General features: G+C 48.9%; 1 protein-coding gene and 3 non-coding genes across 4 annotated transcripts; 1 reads left to right on the top strand and 3 right to left on the bottom strand.

Moving 5' to 3' along the window:
• Positions 1-1,852: 1,852 nt before the first annotated feature.
• Positions 1,853-2,797, bottom strand: LOC109259430 (olfactory receptor 2B11-like). The gene has a single exon (XM_019437059.2). It carries the CDS (start codon positions 2,795-2,797, stop codon positions 1,853-1,855), a length of 945 nt encoding a protein of 314 aa, XP_019292604.2.
• Positions 2,798-9,613: 6,816 nt separating this feature from the next.
• On the bottom strand, positions 9,614-9,687 carry TRNAT-UGU (transfer RNA threonine (anticodon UGU)). The gene has a single exon. It is a non-coding gene; the product is annotated as a tRNA-Thr (tRNA).
• A 2,291-nt stretch (positions 9,688-11,978) lies between these two features.
• TRNAM-CAU (transfer RNA methionine (anticodon CAU)) lies at positions 11,979-12,051 on the bottom strand. Its single transcript has one exon. It is a non-coding gene; the product is annotated as a tRNA-Met (tRNA).
• A 994-nt stretch (positions 12,052-13,045) lies between these two features.
• On the top strand, positions 13,046-13,127 carry TRNAL-AAG (transfer RNA leucine (anticodon AAG)). Its single transcript has one exon. It is a non-coding gene; the product is annotated as a tRNA-Leu (tRNA).
• Positions 13,128-13,634: the final 507 nt, after the last annotated feature.

Genomic DNA, 13,634 nt, shown 5'->3' with positions numbered 1-13,634 from the left:
TTTCTAGTAAAATTGCTGGGTAGAAAAACATATATATTTTTAATAATAACAGGTCCTGTTAGATTGCTTTCCAAAAGGCTGTAACCACCTCATATTTCAAAGAACAACAGACAGCTTTTCCAAAATGAGGGCAAGGATCCCCTCATGTCACATGTGAGCGAGAAGGTTTTCCCAAGATTACCCTCTAGTCTTGGCCCTCAAAGCTCTTTCTCTAGGGTCCTGTTGCCCTCCAGATAACAGCACTAAGCTAATTTACATATTCCAACTATTTCTCACATTTAAAAAATGTTATTTTCTAAGACCCCTCAACTTCTTTCATATACCTATCACATTTCCCAGCTTGTATTAGCAGAAGGAGCCAGGAACCCACGTCAGTTTGCAACCTTGTCTGCATTTTTAAAAATTTGTTTGCAAGACCAAGTTTTGTCACATAATGGTATATTTCCCTATGTTTCCCCATACATAAACTATCTGTATATTTATTAGCTGTTGCGTATTTAGTGATTGCAGGGTAATGTATATATTACATAATTATTATATTTTGCATAGAAAAAAATATACTATTGCCTACACTTTCAAAACCACAACTTTACTTTTTATGTTTATTTTGTGACACACATCTTTATCATTTCTATTCATCTTGTTTGGTCTTACATTCCATTTATTCAATTGTCATAAATTCAATTCCCTTCTACAAATGTGACAGAAAAATATACTATTTTTCATGAAAAGCTTTTTAAAAATGTTAACTTTTTGATTCAAATATAATTTGTTATAATTTAGACTATGAAGAATAGACCCAAATTAAGTAGTTACCATACCAAATTTTTGATTCACATTTAATGTGTTGCAATTAACAACACCTGTTGTAAATGTGTTTTTTATGAAGGTGCTTATTTTCACAAGCAAAGTGTGAGAAAAAGAAATATATATTTGGTCTTTGCCCCCAGTTCCTGACACAGAACTTGTGTTTTCCTGAGTGATAGGGGTGATAGGAGCATCTTTTATTATTCATAACAAGCCCTCCCAGTCATACTTGAGTTTATCCTAATAACGTGATTCATGGCCTCAGGATGAAGGGGCTGGTTGCCAGAGGGAACTACCTCTATTGGAGGGTTGGAATTTCTGGCCCCTTCCCTGGATTCCCCAGAGGGGAAGAGGCTGGAGATTGAATCACTCACCAGTAATTTAATCAATCATGCTTGTGTAATGGAGCTTTCATAAAACCCCCTAAACAATGGGGTTTAGAGAGTTTCAAGGTTGGTAAACACATTGAGGTGCTGGGAGGTGTCATGCTCTGAGAATGAATGGACACCCTACCCACCACCCCTCCCTGCCAAGCCTCACCACATGCACCTCTTGCATTCAGCACTTCCTAGGTGGTTTTGTTTTGTTTTGTTTTGTTTTTTTAGTAACAAACTGGTAAAAGTAAGAAAAGTGTTTCCTTGAGTTTTATATACTGTTCTGGCCAATTATCAAACCTGAGGAGGTTGTAGAAATCCTTGACTTAGTTTGTGGGTCATAAGTGTAGGTGGCCTGGACTTCTGCTTGACATCCAAGGTGGAGGCTGTTTTTGTGGGACTGAGCCCTTAAGTTGTGGGGTCTATGCTAACTCTGGGTAGTTAGTATCAGAATTGAATCGAATTGTAGGCCACCCCATTGGTGTCAGAGAATTGGCTGGTGTTGGAAATAAACCAACATAACTGGTGTTAAAAGTGGTGTAGATAAATATAGCACATGAAGGTTTTCTTGAGTTGGCTTTTGAGCACAATTCTGGTGAAACATATATTTAAAGGAGGATATATTTCAGTTTATTGTTGAGCTTTTCAATTCATAGCAAAGCATCATTTTCTCATATTCTTTTGGACAAAATGGCACTCCTCAGAAATCTCCTCAAAGCTCCTTTAACATCCTTGTTCCTCAAGGTGTAGATGAATGGGTTGGCCATAGGAGTAATAACACAGTAAAACAGTGTCAGAGCTTTGGTAAGGTCTTGAGGGCTGTCCCCTGAGGGCTGCATGTAGATGTAGATGCCGGGGCCATAAAATAAAGACACCACCAGTAAGCGTGATGAACAAGTGTTGAAGGCCTTAAGTCTCCTATCAGCAGAAGGGATTCGAAATACAGCTTGGGCAATACAACTGTAAGAGACAAGAATCATGGAGAGGGGTCCCATTATCAGAAAGGTGGCCACCACTGCCAAAGTGACCTCATTGATTGTGGTGTCCGTGCAAGCCATCTTAATAAGCCCGGGCAGCTCACAAAAGAAGTGATCTAGCCCCTGATTCCCACACAGGGGCAGCTGGACTGTGAGTGTCGACTGCAGCAGTGAATTTGCCAGACCAATGAGCCAGGCTGAGCTGGAGAGCTGCTGGCAGTGCTTGTGGTCCATGATTACAGAGTACCTCAGAGGCTTGCACACAGCCACATAGCGGTCTAAGGCCATGATGCCAAGCAGGACACATTCAGTACAGCCCAGCCAGTGAAATATATAGGCCTGCACCATACAGCCTACATAAGTGATGTTCTTGTTGGAGCCTCCCAAGTTGAACAGCATTTGGGGTACAGTCGTGGTGGTGAAACAGAGGTCCAAAAAGGAGAGGTTTGTGAGGAAGAAATACATAGGACTTTGGAGTTGGGAATCTAGTTGAGAAACCAGGATAATAGCAATATTTCCCAACAGTGTCAACGTGTAGGAGATCAGGAGGGCAAAGAAGAGAGGGAGATCCAACCAAGGGTATTTGGTAAAACCCATAAGAATTAAATCTTCTGGAAAACTTTCATTCATGTGCTTCATTGAATTTTGATGGGAGACACCTGCTAAGATCAAGGAAGATAAGGTTGATTTTAAAACCCCAAGTTAGCAGAAGTTTTGAAGACATGAGAAAAAATATACTTTTATGCGAGACAGGTGGGGGACATGCTCAATATAAATCATAACATTAATGAATATCATAATTATAATTAACATTATAAAGTAACATTTGAAAAGCCCTTTCAGTAGAGAAAGTGCTTTCAAATCTATCTATATCTATATTATCTATATCTATAGCTATCTATCTCTATCTCTATCTATATGTATCTATATGTATCTATATGTATCTATCTATCTATCTATCTATCTCTTTCCTAAATCAAAGCACTGTGTGATAGGTTAGTGGACATTAGTGGTTGTGGCTCTTCTGTATCATTAAAGAAGCCATTGGGAGGTGGGCAGTGTATTCTTCTCCCAGCAACCTTGAGCTAAAGGGTACGTGTGATCTACATGTGGTCAGTCAGACTCTTCTACACAGGATTTGAATCTTGGTAAAATGATGCAAAAGAATGGGGAGGAGGAAACGGACTGTCAGAGCAGGTGCCTCCCTGACTGATGTCCCATGTGACAGCATTAAAGGATATATCCTTCATCGTCTTTCTGGAGAGGGATCTTGGCTGTGTCTTGCTTCCCTTCGTTTCTGCTTGTTGATCAAGTTTGGTTCTTCTCCTTTTGCGCTGTAAACTACCACTCTTCCAATATCTCCTTTCTGCTTAACTTATCATAATCATTATCTTTGTTTACGACCAGGGACCTTGACTGAAACAGAAAATGGTACCAGAAAGTGGGTTGAAATTTTCTGCAGGTCTCTCGTAAGTCGGGGCACTGAGGAGGAAAGAGCGGGACTCCAAGAATTGGAATGAGGATATAGGTGGCATCCAGATAAATCAGGATGACAGGATCCCAAAGACTTCCAGAGGGGAAAATATGCATATGAAGTACAACAAAATAAAAAATGGTACTGAACTTCCTAACAGCAACCATGGAAGTGAGAAGGGAAGGGCGATGATTTTAAAATTCTCAAGGAAATGATTTCTAACCTAGAATTCTATTCACAACCAAGCAATCAAGTATGAAGTTAGAAGAAGACATTTGAAGGCATGAACAAAACCCCAAATGCCATTTCCCAGGCACCATTTCTTAGGGAGTTATCGGAAGCTATGCACCTTCAAAATAGGGGCGAGAACAAAACAATAGGACGACCCCAGGAGACAGGGAACCCGCGATGAGGGGCAATCCCATAACAACAGCAATGGGGCGTCTTGGGAACGTGCTAGAGTACAGCAAGTGTCGAACAGCATAGCTCCAACAATGAAAAAAATAAAAATAAAAAAGAATTTTGTACCATCTGCGATAGAACTGAGAGGAGAGTTTTAAGCAGCTGTGGTTCATTACATGATTCCATCGTTACGAACGTTTACACAGCCACGAAAGCGTGAACCCTCAATGCTGCTGTAACTAAACAGGGTGATGTGTGACTACTCGAAGGGTGAGGCGTAGAGCGCTCTCTCTCTGTCTTCTCTCATTTGCTCTTCCTTTCACTCTCTCTTTGTTATGTAAGGGTTAAAGTTTCTCTCTTTTTTTTTTTAACGTTTTATTTATTTTTGAGACAGAGAGAGACAGAGCATGAACGGGGGAGGGGCAGAGAGAGAGGGAGACACAGAATCGGAAGCAGGCTCCAGGCTCCGAGCCGTCTGCCCAGAGCCCGACGCGGGGCTCGAACTCACGGACCGCGAGATCGTGACCTGAGCTGAAGTCGGACGCTCAGCCGACTGAGCCACCCAGGCGCCCCTCTCATTTTTCATAGTAAATAATAAACAAATCATGTTTAAAGTGAAAAAATCCAAACAGAATGAAAGCTGGTTATTAGGAAATATGGGTGAATAGAAGAAAACACCAAAATTATTAAAAATGTGTTACCTCAGGCGAACAGGAATCAAGAGTGAGGAGCGATGAGGAAGGTTTTTCGATGCGAGCTCATAGTATTCTTTTATTTCTTAACTTTGAACAGAAATGAAAATTAAATGAAAAGGGATGGAAGGGTATCTTGAGATCTCTAAGTGATGACAAAGGGCATTAGAGAGAGACGCATTTTTTTGAAAACTGGAAGCACGCACTGATGATGCAGTCTAGGATGCATAGACTGGCGCAGTGGAAAACCAGGTTGTAGAAATAACTCGAGTCCAGGATACGGAAAATCTTGAATGTGAGGTTAAGGGGTCTGAGCGAATCAGGACTTTTTTCAGAAGGGCTGTGAAATGACGGGAGCGGCACTCCGAACATTTACTAGGGCCGCAGAATGAGGGATTGAGGGGAGGAGACTGGAAACTGGGGGGTCGGTTGGAAATTTGCTGCAGGAGTCCAGGGAGAGAGGCTGAGAGTGTCGGCTAGGAAATGATCAGGAGCCAGGTATGTGTGCAAGACAGAGGAAGCAGTGGAGAGAAATCTGAAGTGTTAGTCCGAGGTGCTGAGAGAATGGAAATGCAATGGACAGGAAGGGGCTTGTATGTGAGGATTGAGAGGAGTATGTGATTTAACCAAAAAACGCATCCTAAAAAAAGGTAAATTTAAAGCTTGGCCTGTAACAAAGGGTCCTCGGGGTCCAGAGGATGAATTCTGCTTCTCAAGTCACTTCTGTGTCAACTTGACCAACTTCCCATTCATGAAGTGTCACACAACCACCTGAATCTATGGTTAGGACGCTTTGTTGCTGCTATTTCACCACCAAGGACAGATATCAGGGCAGAGGCAGTGGTAAGGGAACATGTCTCCGGAAACAGAGGACAGGGGCACCCAGGGTGGCTCAGTCGGTTAAGTGGGCAACTTTGTCTCAGGTCATGATCTCGCTGTTCGTTGGTTCAAGCCCCATGTTGGGCTCTGGGCTGACAGCTCAGAGCCTGGAGCCTGCTTCAGATTCTGTCTCCCTCTCTCTCTGCCCCCCTTACTCATGCTCTCTCTCTCTCTCTCTCTCAAAAATAAATTAAAAACACAAAACAGAGAACATAATAAACTACATTTGCCAGGAAGTTCCTACATGTGCATATGAAATGGCAGAGGAAAAGAATAAAACAAGATCCCACAGCATCTCCTCCCCCACCAAAAATCCTCAATACGTTGGCTTATTGGTCACTGTTCACAACGTTTGATCTTCGCATTTATCTTCAGAGTCTTGGCCTTTAGAGAACTGATTTTTAGTGACACCTGCTCTCTTTCCTCCTGTCTCCTGGACAATGGGATCTTTTGCACATGATTCTGGACTGAAGTGGATACACGCTAGCCATTGGTCTGGCAGAATGAGAATTCTTTTAGCTCATGGGGTCGCCTCACCATGCTTGATCTTGTTCACAGTTTGGAACCTTCACTTTCTGTCTCAAAACAAAATAAAACTGAACAATACCCATTTCCCTCTTGGCTGGTGTGACTAGAGAGAGACATCACCAGAACATACCTCTTCTCATCTGAACTTGTATTAAGCAGGTGTCTTTAGCTATAGAAGCTTTTAGTCAGGAGAAAGATTGCCAAAGGGTTGGATCCCAAAAGTCCTGGGAGAGGGAAGCAAGTACGATTCGGCTTCGGTAAGAGCCACTAAGGGTCTTGATGCGGCAGGTAGGGTGAATGTGTTTCCTGAGGCCTGGGTGCCAAGTCTGGTTCAAAGGCATATAAAGCCAGTTCTCACCCATTATGCCAGTGGCCCCTGGGGGCGGGGCGGGGCACATCCCTGGCAAGTGAATCTCCCTGGGGAAACAGCATCCATCTTTTACTTACAGTTTGGGTTATGATTATAGGGGCGTCACTGCCTCCACCCATTAGTCCCATTGTAATAGCAAGGGTGAGTAGGATTTACTCCAACAATTTGCAGAAAGCATATATTGCATTAATGATGATGATGATGATAGTAGCTTAATATATCCTAGACACTTTACACGAATGTTCTCATACAATGCTCCTAACAACTCCTTGAGATGGGCACTATGAATGTTCTCATTTTATTTTATTTTTTTTAATGTTTATTTTCTCTTGAGAGAGAGAGAGAGAGAGACAGAGTGCAAGCAGGGGAGGGACAGAGAGAGAGAGAGAGAGAGAGAGAGACGGAGACACAGAATCCGAAGCAGGCTTCAGGCTCTGAGCTGTCAGCCCAGAGCCCAACGCAGGGTTTGAACTCACAAACCACGAGATCATGACCTGAGCCAAAGGTGGACACTTAACCAACTGAGCCACCCAGGCGCCCGTAATGTCCTAATTTTTTTAAACAAATTTTTTTTAACGTTTATTTATTTTTGAGACAGAGAGAGACAGAGCATGAACGGGGGAGGGTCAGAGAGAGGGAGACACAGAATCTGAAACAGGCTCAGGGGCTTGAACTCACGTACCGCGAGGTCGTGACCTGAGCCGAAGTCTGACGCTTAACCGACCGAGCCACCCAGGCGCCCCCTAATGTCCTAATTTTATAGCTGAGGAACTTGAAGCTTAAAAAGGTGTAATTTGTCCAATGTACCCAAGGCTCACAACATTTCCAGAATTCAGACACCAAGTGAATTCTTTGCAAATGTCATGAGTAAGCATTGGTTTTCTTATGCCTGTAGTGTTTAGGATATGTGTTTATTTGGTCTTTTCAACCATATTGGAGGTTCCTTGGAGACAAGGCTCATGTCTTTCTCAGCTGGCTTCAGGATGGTGTTAATCCAATTAAGTCTTCCTTTTATTTCCTACAAAGGCTGGGAAAATTTCCAGCTATCTCCATTATGATATGGGAGAATATGTCAGACCAGGTCACTCCTCAGGACCAGGCAGAACAGAAAAAGCCATTTAAAAAGTGTTTTAAAGGCCAAATCCTTGCTGACTATATGACAACACTTTTTTCTCAACACTTTCTTCACATCCACAAAGCTCCCTTTTCAGCAGGTAGCACTTTAGCAGCTCTTAGATGCTGTCATGACGAAGTTGTTCCTCAGAGCTCAGCCACACAATTCTCCCTCTCCTGCTTGTTATGGGCTGAATTGTGTCCCCCCACCCCCACCCTTCCAACTCATAACTCATATGTTGAAGCCCTAACCCCTAATGTGCCTGTATTTGGGGATGGGGTCTTTAAGGAATTAATTAAGATTAACTGAGGTCATAAGGGTGGCGCCCTTACTTAAAAAGACTGGTGTCCTGATAAGAAGGGAAAGAGCTAGCAGATCTATCACAGTGTCTCGCTGTCTCTCTCTCCCCTTGAAAAGCCATGTGAGGATTCAGCAGAAGGCTGATGTCTACAAGGTGGAGAGGCCTCACCAGAAAACCACTCTGATGGCACCTTGGTCTTGGACTTTTAGCCTCCAGAACTATGAGAAGATAAACTTCTGTTGTTTAAACCACCCAGTCTGTGATATTTTGTTACAGCAGCCCCAGCTGACTAATACACTATGTTTAAATCAAAAGAAGCAGGGGATGAGGAGAGCTTGTCCAGGGCAAAAGAAGATAGATCCTAGGAGACAGGCCCGGTTTGTTCACAGGGTCTGTTCATTCCTCACGGAGAACTTCTTACATCATTTCCTGAGGTTTAGTTTTACATTTTCCTCTTCCATGATTCAAACATGAGTTGAGCAGTCGTTCACTGGGCAAGAATTTTCTCAAACAAACAAACAAACAAAAACCAGAGTTATCTCCTGCTCCCAAACCCATTGGACTAGGTTTTTGTTTTTTTTTTTTTTGACTAGGTTTGAGATCAGTCCAAGTCAGTTAACTTTGTTCAGCTCTGTGACCAAAGACTTCATTATTGACTCTAATAAAATAGAAGACATGTATCATGAGAAAAGCATGGGTTCTAGAATCAGACAGGCTTGGGTTTGACATTGAACTTTGTCCTTAACTATGTGTCTGTGAACATTATCGAGGCTGTTTTCATATTGACAAAGATCTATTTATTACACGTGTTCGACAGGATTGGTGGGTTAAGAGAGGGTGGGTCTGGAAACACCTGGAATATTGTAGACGTCCCACAATTCGAACTTGATGATAGGAGGGTAAGTGGATGTTCGTGAACCAGCACGAAAATGCGAAGGGCATACACCCACCTCCCTCTGGGTTCAGCTCTATCTGCAATATTTTAAGCTGGAGTTTTGCAAAGGTAATTGCTAAAAGTACACACAGCTGGGTCCTTCACCAAATTAAAACCTCTGGGGATGAGTCCCAAGAAACTGTTTTAACAAGTTCCCTAGGTGACTCCAGTGCATACCCAGCTTGGCAATCACTGCGTTGTAGGATCGTTCTGCGTTTTAAACTGCAGAACTGAAGTTCAGTTTCCCGTGGGGCCAATTTATTTAGTTCCTTGGGGACTAAAAGCCTCCCTTGAAGACTGAAGACACATAAGAAAATATACATTACTATTTTATAATTTAGTAGTATTTGGAAAATCACATGTAAAACATACCATGCTGGGTTTTCTAGAATCACTAATAAATTCCGTGGGAGTTCGGAAAAAGGTTTTAAGAGTTGGGAACATTTATATTGTCTCCCCCCCCCTCCCTCGCCACTTCCCTCCCCCCAAAAAAGCGAGGACACGGAGGAGCTTCAGCGAAGTAGGGAGTTGCCGATTTCTGTGTTTCTCGGCTCTGAGAGTCACCGGAGGTCCATTTCTATTGATTCCCTCTCTTACAGTCGTTATCACTTTGATCATAAAGGAACATCACTTTCCCTTGAGAGTGAGAATTTCACGGTCACAAGTGCTTTATGAACGATTGTGTCAGAATTTATAGAAACACTGAATACAGTGCAGAACAAGGAGCAGAAGGGGTTAATGGATCAATAAGAGAAAAGCCGAGGCCCCACTGGGACTCGAACCCAGGATCTCCTGTTTACAAGACAGGCGCTTTAACCAACTAAGCCATGGGGCCTGCGCACACAGCGGGGTCGGTGCTAGGTCTGTCCTCGCTCTCAGACTAAACGTTCCCGCCCCAGCAGGTGCAGGTGCAGGACCCGGTGGGAAGCGGACACGCTCCGCGCCTCTGCCCTGTTAGGCCTCCCAGCGCTTCGTTCGGTCCAAGGATAACCCACAGCACCTCTCTCAGGCCGAGGCTAGCCCTCAGTAAGTCGACGCCATCCCCCGTAACCCCCCAGCGGGATGACGTCTTCCAAAATCACACCTTGCGGGGGCTGCGCCTCTTCTGTAACGTGGACTCCACCTTCGAATGTGCGAAGTTGGGGTCTCTAACAAAGGAGCTTCACGCAGGACTCTCGGAGCGCCGCCCGGACACCCGGCACCTGCACTGCGCAAGCAGTCACTTGCAGGGAGGGTCAGGAGCTGGGAGCGAGATGCCGGGGTGTGGACCTCGGCCAAGCGAGGCATGCCGCGTCTCCAATCCACGACGCCCGCGCGGAGGGCGCTGCCGGGACCCGCGCAGGTGCCCCGCTGGAGGCGAAGGGGAGGTGGAGAGGCCCCCGGCGCCCCAGCTGGTTCGTGGGTCCGGGTCGGCCCTCCTGGGGCTTTACGGTTCCGGCGAACTCTGCTCCGTCCCACCCCGCGCAGCCCGGGCCGCCTGAGAGGGAGGGGCGTCTTCAGCTGGCGACGGGGACGCCTTTTCCCCTCTAGCACCACCCCCCGAGGTCGCATCCCCCGCGGTGATCCGCCCCAACCCCCGAGGTCTCATCCCCCGCGGTGATCCGCCCCAACCCCCCGAGGTCGCACCAACCCGTGACCCGCTCCCCGACTCCCCCTCGAAGTCGCATCCCTCGCGGTGACCCACCCCCCCGTCCCCAAGTCGCACCCAGCCGTGACCCGCCCCCTCCCCCCGCCTCCCCGACGTCGCACCCCACGGTGACCTGACCCACGCCCTCGAGGTCGCACCTCCCTGCAATGACCCGCCCCCCCGCCCCCCGCGAGGTCGCATCCCTCTCGGTGACCCGCACCCCGCACCCGAGGTCGCACCCCAGTGATGGCCCGCACCCCCTCCCCAAGGTCGTACCCAGGGCGCCGAGAGCCAGGCGCACAAGCTGGCACCTGGTCTCGCTGCGCCCCCGGAAAGGCTCCGCGACTGACCGGGGTGGGGTCTGGGACTGGGGGGATGTCTGCGGGCAGGGGTCCTGGACACCCGGAGGTGAGGGGCGGAGGGCGGGAGACCGGGAGGCAGGGACCGGCGTGGGAGGACGCGCCCAGACCGCGTGTGGACTCTGCCCCGCGTGACATCCGCACCGAATTCCAAAGGACCTAAACTCCGGGTCTTTGTTTTTCTCCCTCCCTCCCCAAACTTCTCTCCCTCCCTTCCTTCCCCTCCCCGCCCCCCCCCCCCTCCGCCAGTCAGGCAAGCACAACCCCGAGTGCAGCTCCCCTGGGGGGGAGGCAGGGACGGGGAGGGAACCCCGGTGACTTCCACCTGCAGACCTTGAAAACATTTCCCTGCTGTCTACCCGGACCGCAGACCCGAGACTCAACACAGCCTGGTTGATAGATTCAAGGAAATCCCAACCCAAACTCCAGCAAGTTACTTAGAATATTGACAAACCGATTCCAAAGTTGAGACAAATGGCTCAGAATAACCAACACAAAACTGAAGAAGAACAGATTTCGAGGACTGTCACTACCTGACCTCGGATTTACTAGAAAGCCATAGTGATCAAGACAGTGTGGTGTTGGTGGCAAAAATAGAATGGAACAGAACAGAGCCCAGAAATAGATCCAAACGGGACTGGGGAACTTCATTTTGAACTTGCCCAGGACTGGTGCCTCCTTCTTCCCTCAAGGGCTTCGCTTTGCAGGGGGAGTCTCTACCATGGTTATCTATGCCTGTCCCACCGCTGCATTTGGGGGAGCAGATAGCCTGTGAATGTCGCACATTTGCAAACGGGGAGGAATTGTGTCCGGAATCGCTCACGCGTAGAGCCACCGCTCACACACCCTTCCTAACTGGGCGATTTAGACGAGTTGAGATCTGGGGAGACTGGGCTGGGGTGCGTGTTTTGTCCTGGGGGACCCGTGGAAGGCTTTGGGGAGCAGGGGGCAGGTTGTTAGGTGCCATAGCGTCTCCCCGCCCCCTCCCCGGGATCTCGGCTTCCCAACCTCCAAACCTGTGAGCACGGTGTCCTGCACGGCAAAAGGGGCGTGGAGGGCGGGAGTGAGTCACGGGTCTTGAGGCGCGGTAGTGGCCTGGCTTCTTGGTCCACAAGGCGTGGGGAGGGGACAAAAGTCGCGTGCCTTCTCTGAGGCTCGAACTCAGGACCTTCAGATTATGAGACTGACGCGCTGCCCGCTGCGCTAAGAAGGCACCTGCCCGGCGGGCCTCTCGGCCTCTCCATCCGGTCCAGCCCCGGCACCCGAGGCACACCCCGGACCCGGGAGGTCCTGCCCGCTGTCGTGCGGCCCTCCGCGGACACTGTGTCCCCGGCAGGTCTCAGTGACCGATCCGAGTCCCCGGGGTTTACCCTCGAGGAAAGAACCCGCCCCGAGCGGCGCCGCCACACGGCTGATTTCACCCCAGCCCCACGTCGGCCCCGCGTGGGGCCAGGGCGCGCACCCTCCCCACCCCCCGACCCCCGCGGGACCTCCGGACCGCGGGCCCCGCGCCTGCCCCGCACACCTGCCCCCTGCCCCCGGGCGGCCGCGACCCCCGTCCCCGACGTCCAGGCAGCAGGTGCGGCGGGACCTCCGAGGACCGGGAAGGAGCCGCCGGGTCGGCCCCGGAAGACCACCGGCCACGCGGACCGCGTCCTGACTCAGTGCAGGCCTCCCACGTGCCATCTGGCAGCCCAGGAAACGATTCGCTTGGTTTTCCTGCGAGTAGAAGTTCCTGATTGGAAGGGCCTCGTGGAAGGGCTTCGTGATGTGCGAAACGGGATGACGTCTAACAGGAGTGTTTACGCCACCGAACCCTGGACACAAGACGGCCGCGGATGCTCGGGAGGGACGCGGGTAGTGACGGTGAGCTCCCCTGGGCCGTGCTCTTTGAAGCCACTTACCTGAAGTGACACACGTCTCTCCATCCCTTCTGTGCGCACGTTTATGTCCACGGTGTAGATGGGCAGTGGCCCGGGCCTGGGCGAGAGGGGGGCGGGGGTGCACTGCCCGGCCGCACCCCTGCACGCTGCGGCGCTGGGGCTCTAAGCGGCGCCCCCCACCCCCCCGTGCGGACCCCGCGGGGTGTGCGGTGTTCTGGCCCCTGGGGTCGTGGGAGGGGGAGAACCCCAGGGAAGGATCGCGGGGAGGGAGGGGGGGGAGGGAAGTTTCTCATCACCCGCAGGATCCACAAACGGCAGGCGTGCGGTAGCGTGGCCGAGCGGTCTAAGGCGCTGGATTAAGGCTCCAGTCTCTTCGGGGGCGTGGGTTCGAATCCCACCGCTGCCAGCCTTTATATTGTGAGCAGACCTTAGAAAAAAGTCTGGCTGCTAATTATTTATATGTAATCTAAGGTCATGAGGTTCACACGGAAGTGAGACCTCCACCAGCCACACCGAGCTCCCTAAACGGCAGGGGAGCGGTCGTGAGACCCGACATGGGGTGGCACTTTTGTTGAGTCTGGCCTCCCCCAGATGTTACCAAACTGTCTTCCTATAGCGCCTGGGAAGGTCCTGGTTCCCCGCCAGCCTGTCGCGTGGTGTGAGCATCACAACTGCCACGTATGTCCTGCTAGTCCCCTGATACTGTCATGGGTTCCTTACACATATTAAGCCATCCAATATTCTCAATAATAGGCAAGGAGATTTACATTAGAGATGCAAGGAGAGAAGGAGACTAAAGTTAAGACCAGGAAACCCTGTGCCTGTAGGTGGATTCAGGACGTAGTGACGGTAGTAGACTGAAAAATACCCCTTCCTCCCCATTCCTGGAAGCTGTAAATATCACCATATATGG

This window comes from Panthera pardus, unplaced genomic scaffold, assembly GCF_024362965.1.
Source record: "Panthera pardus isolate Hobbes unplaced genomic scaffold, ASM2436296v1 HiC_scaffold_17, whole genome shotgun sequence".
Taxonomy (NCBI): Eukaryota; Metazoa; Chordata; class Mammalia; order Carnivora; family Felidae; genus Panthera; species Panthera pardus.
This window is presented reverse-complemented; position numbering and strand designations above follow the sequence as displayed.

What these genes read in the sequence shown, in the direction of transcription:
- LOC109259430 (XM_019437059.2), bottom strand. Translation starts at nt 2,797, where the DNA reads ATGAAGCACATGAATGAAAGTTTTCCAGAAGATTTAATTCTTATGGGT.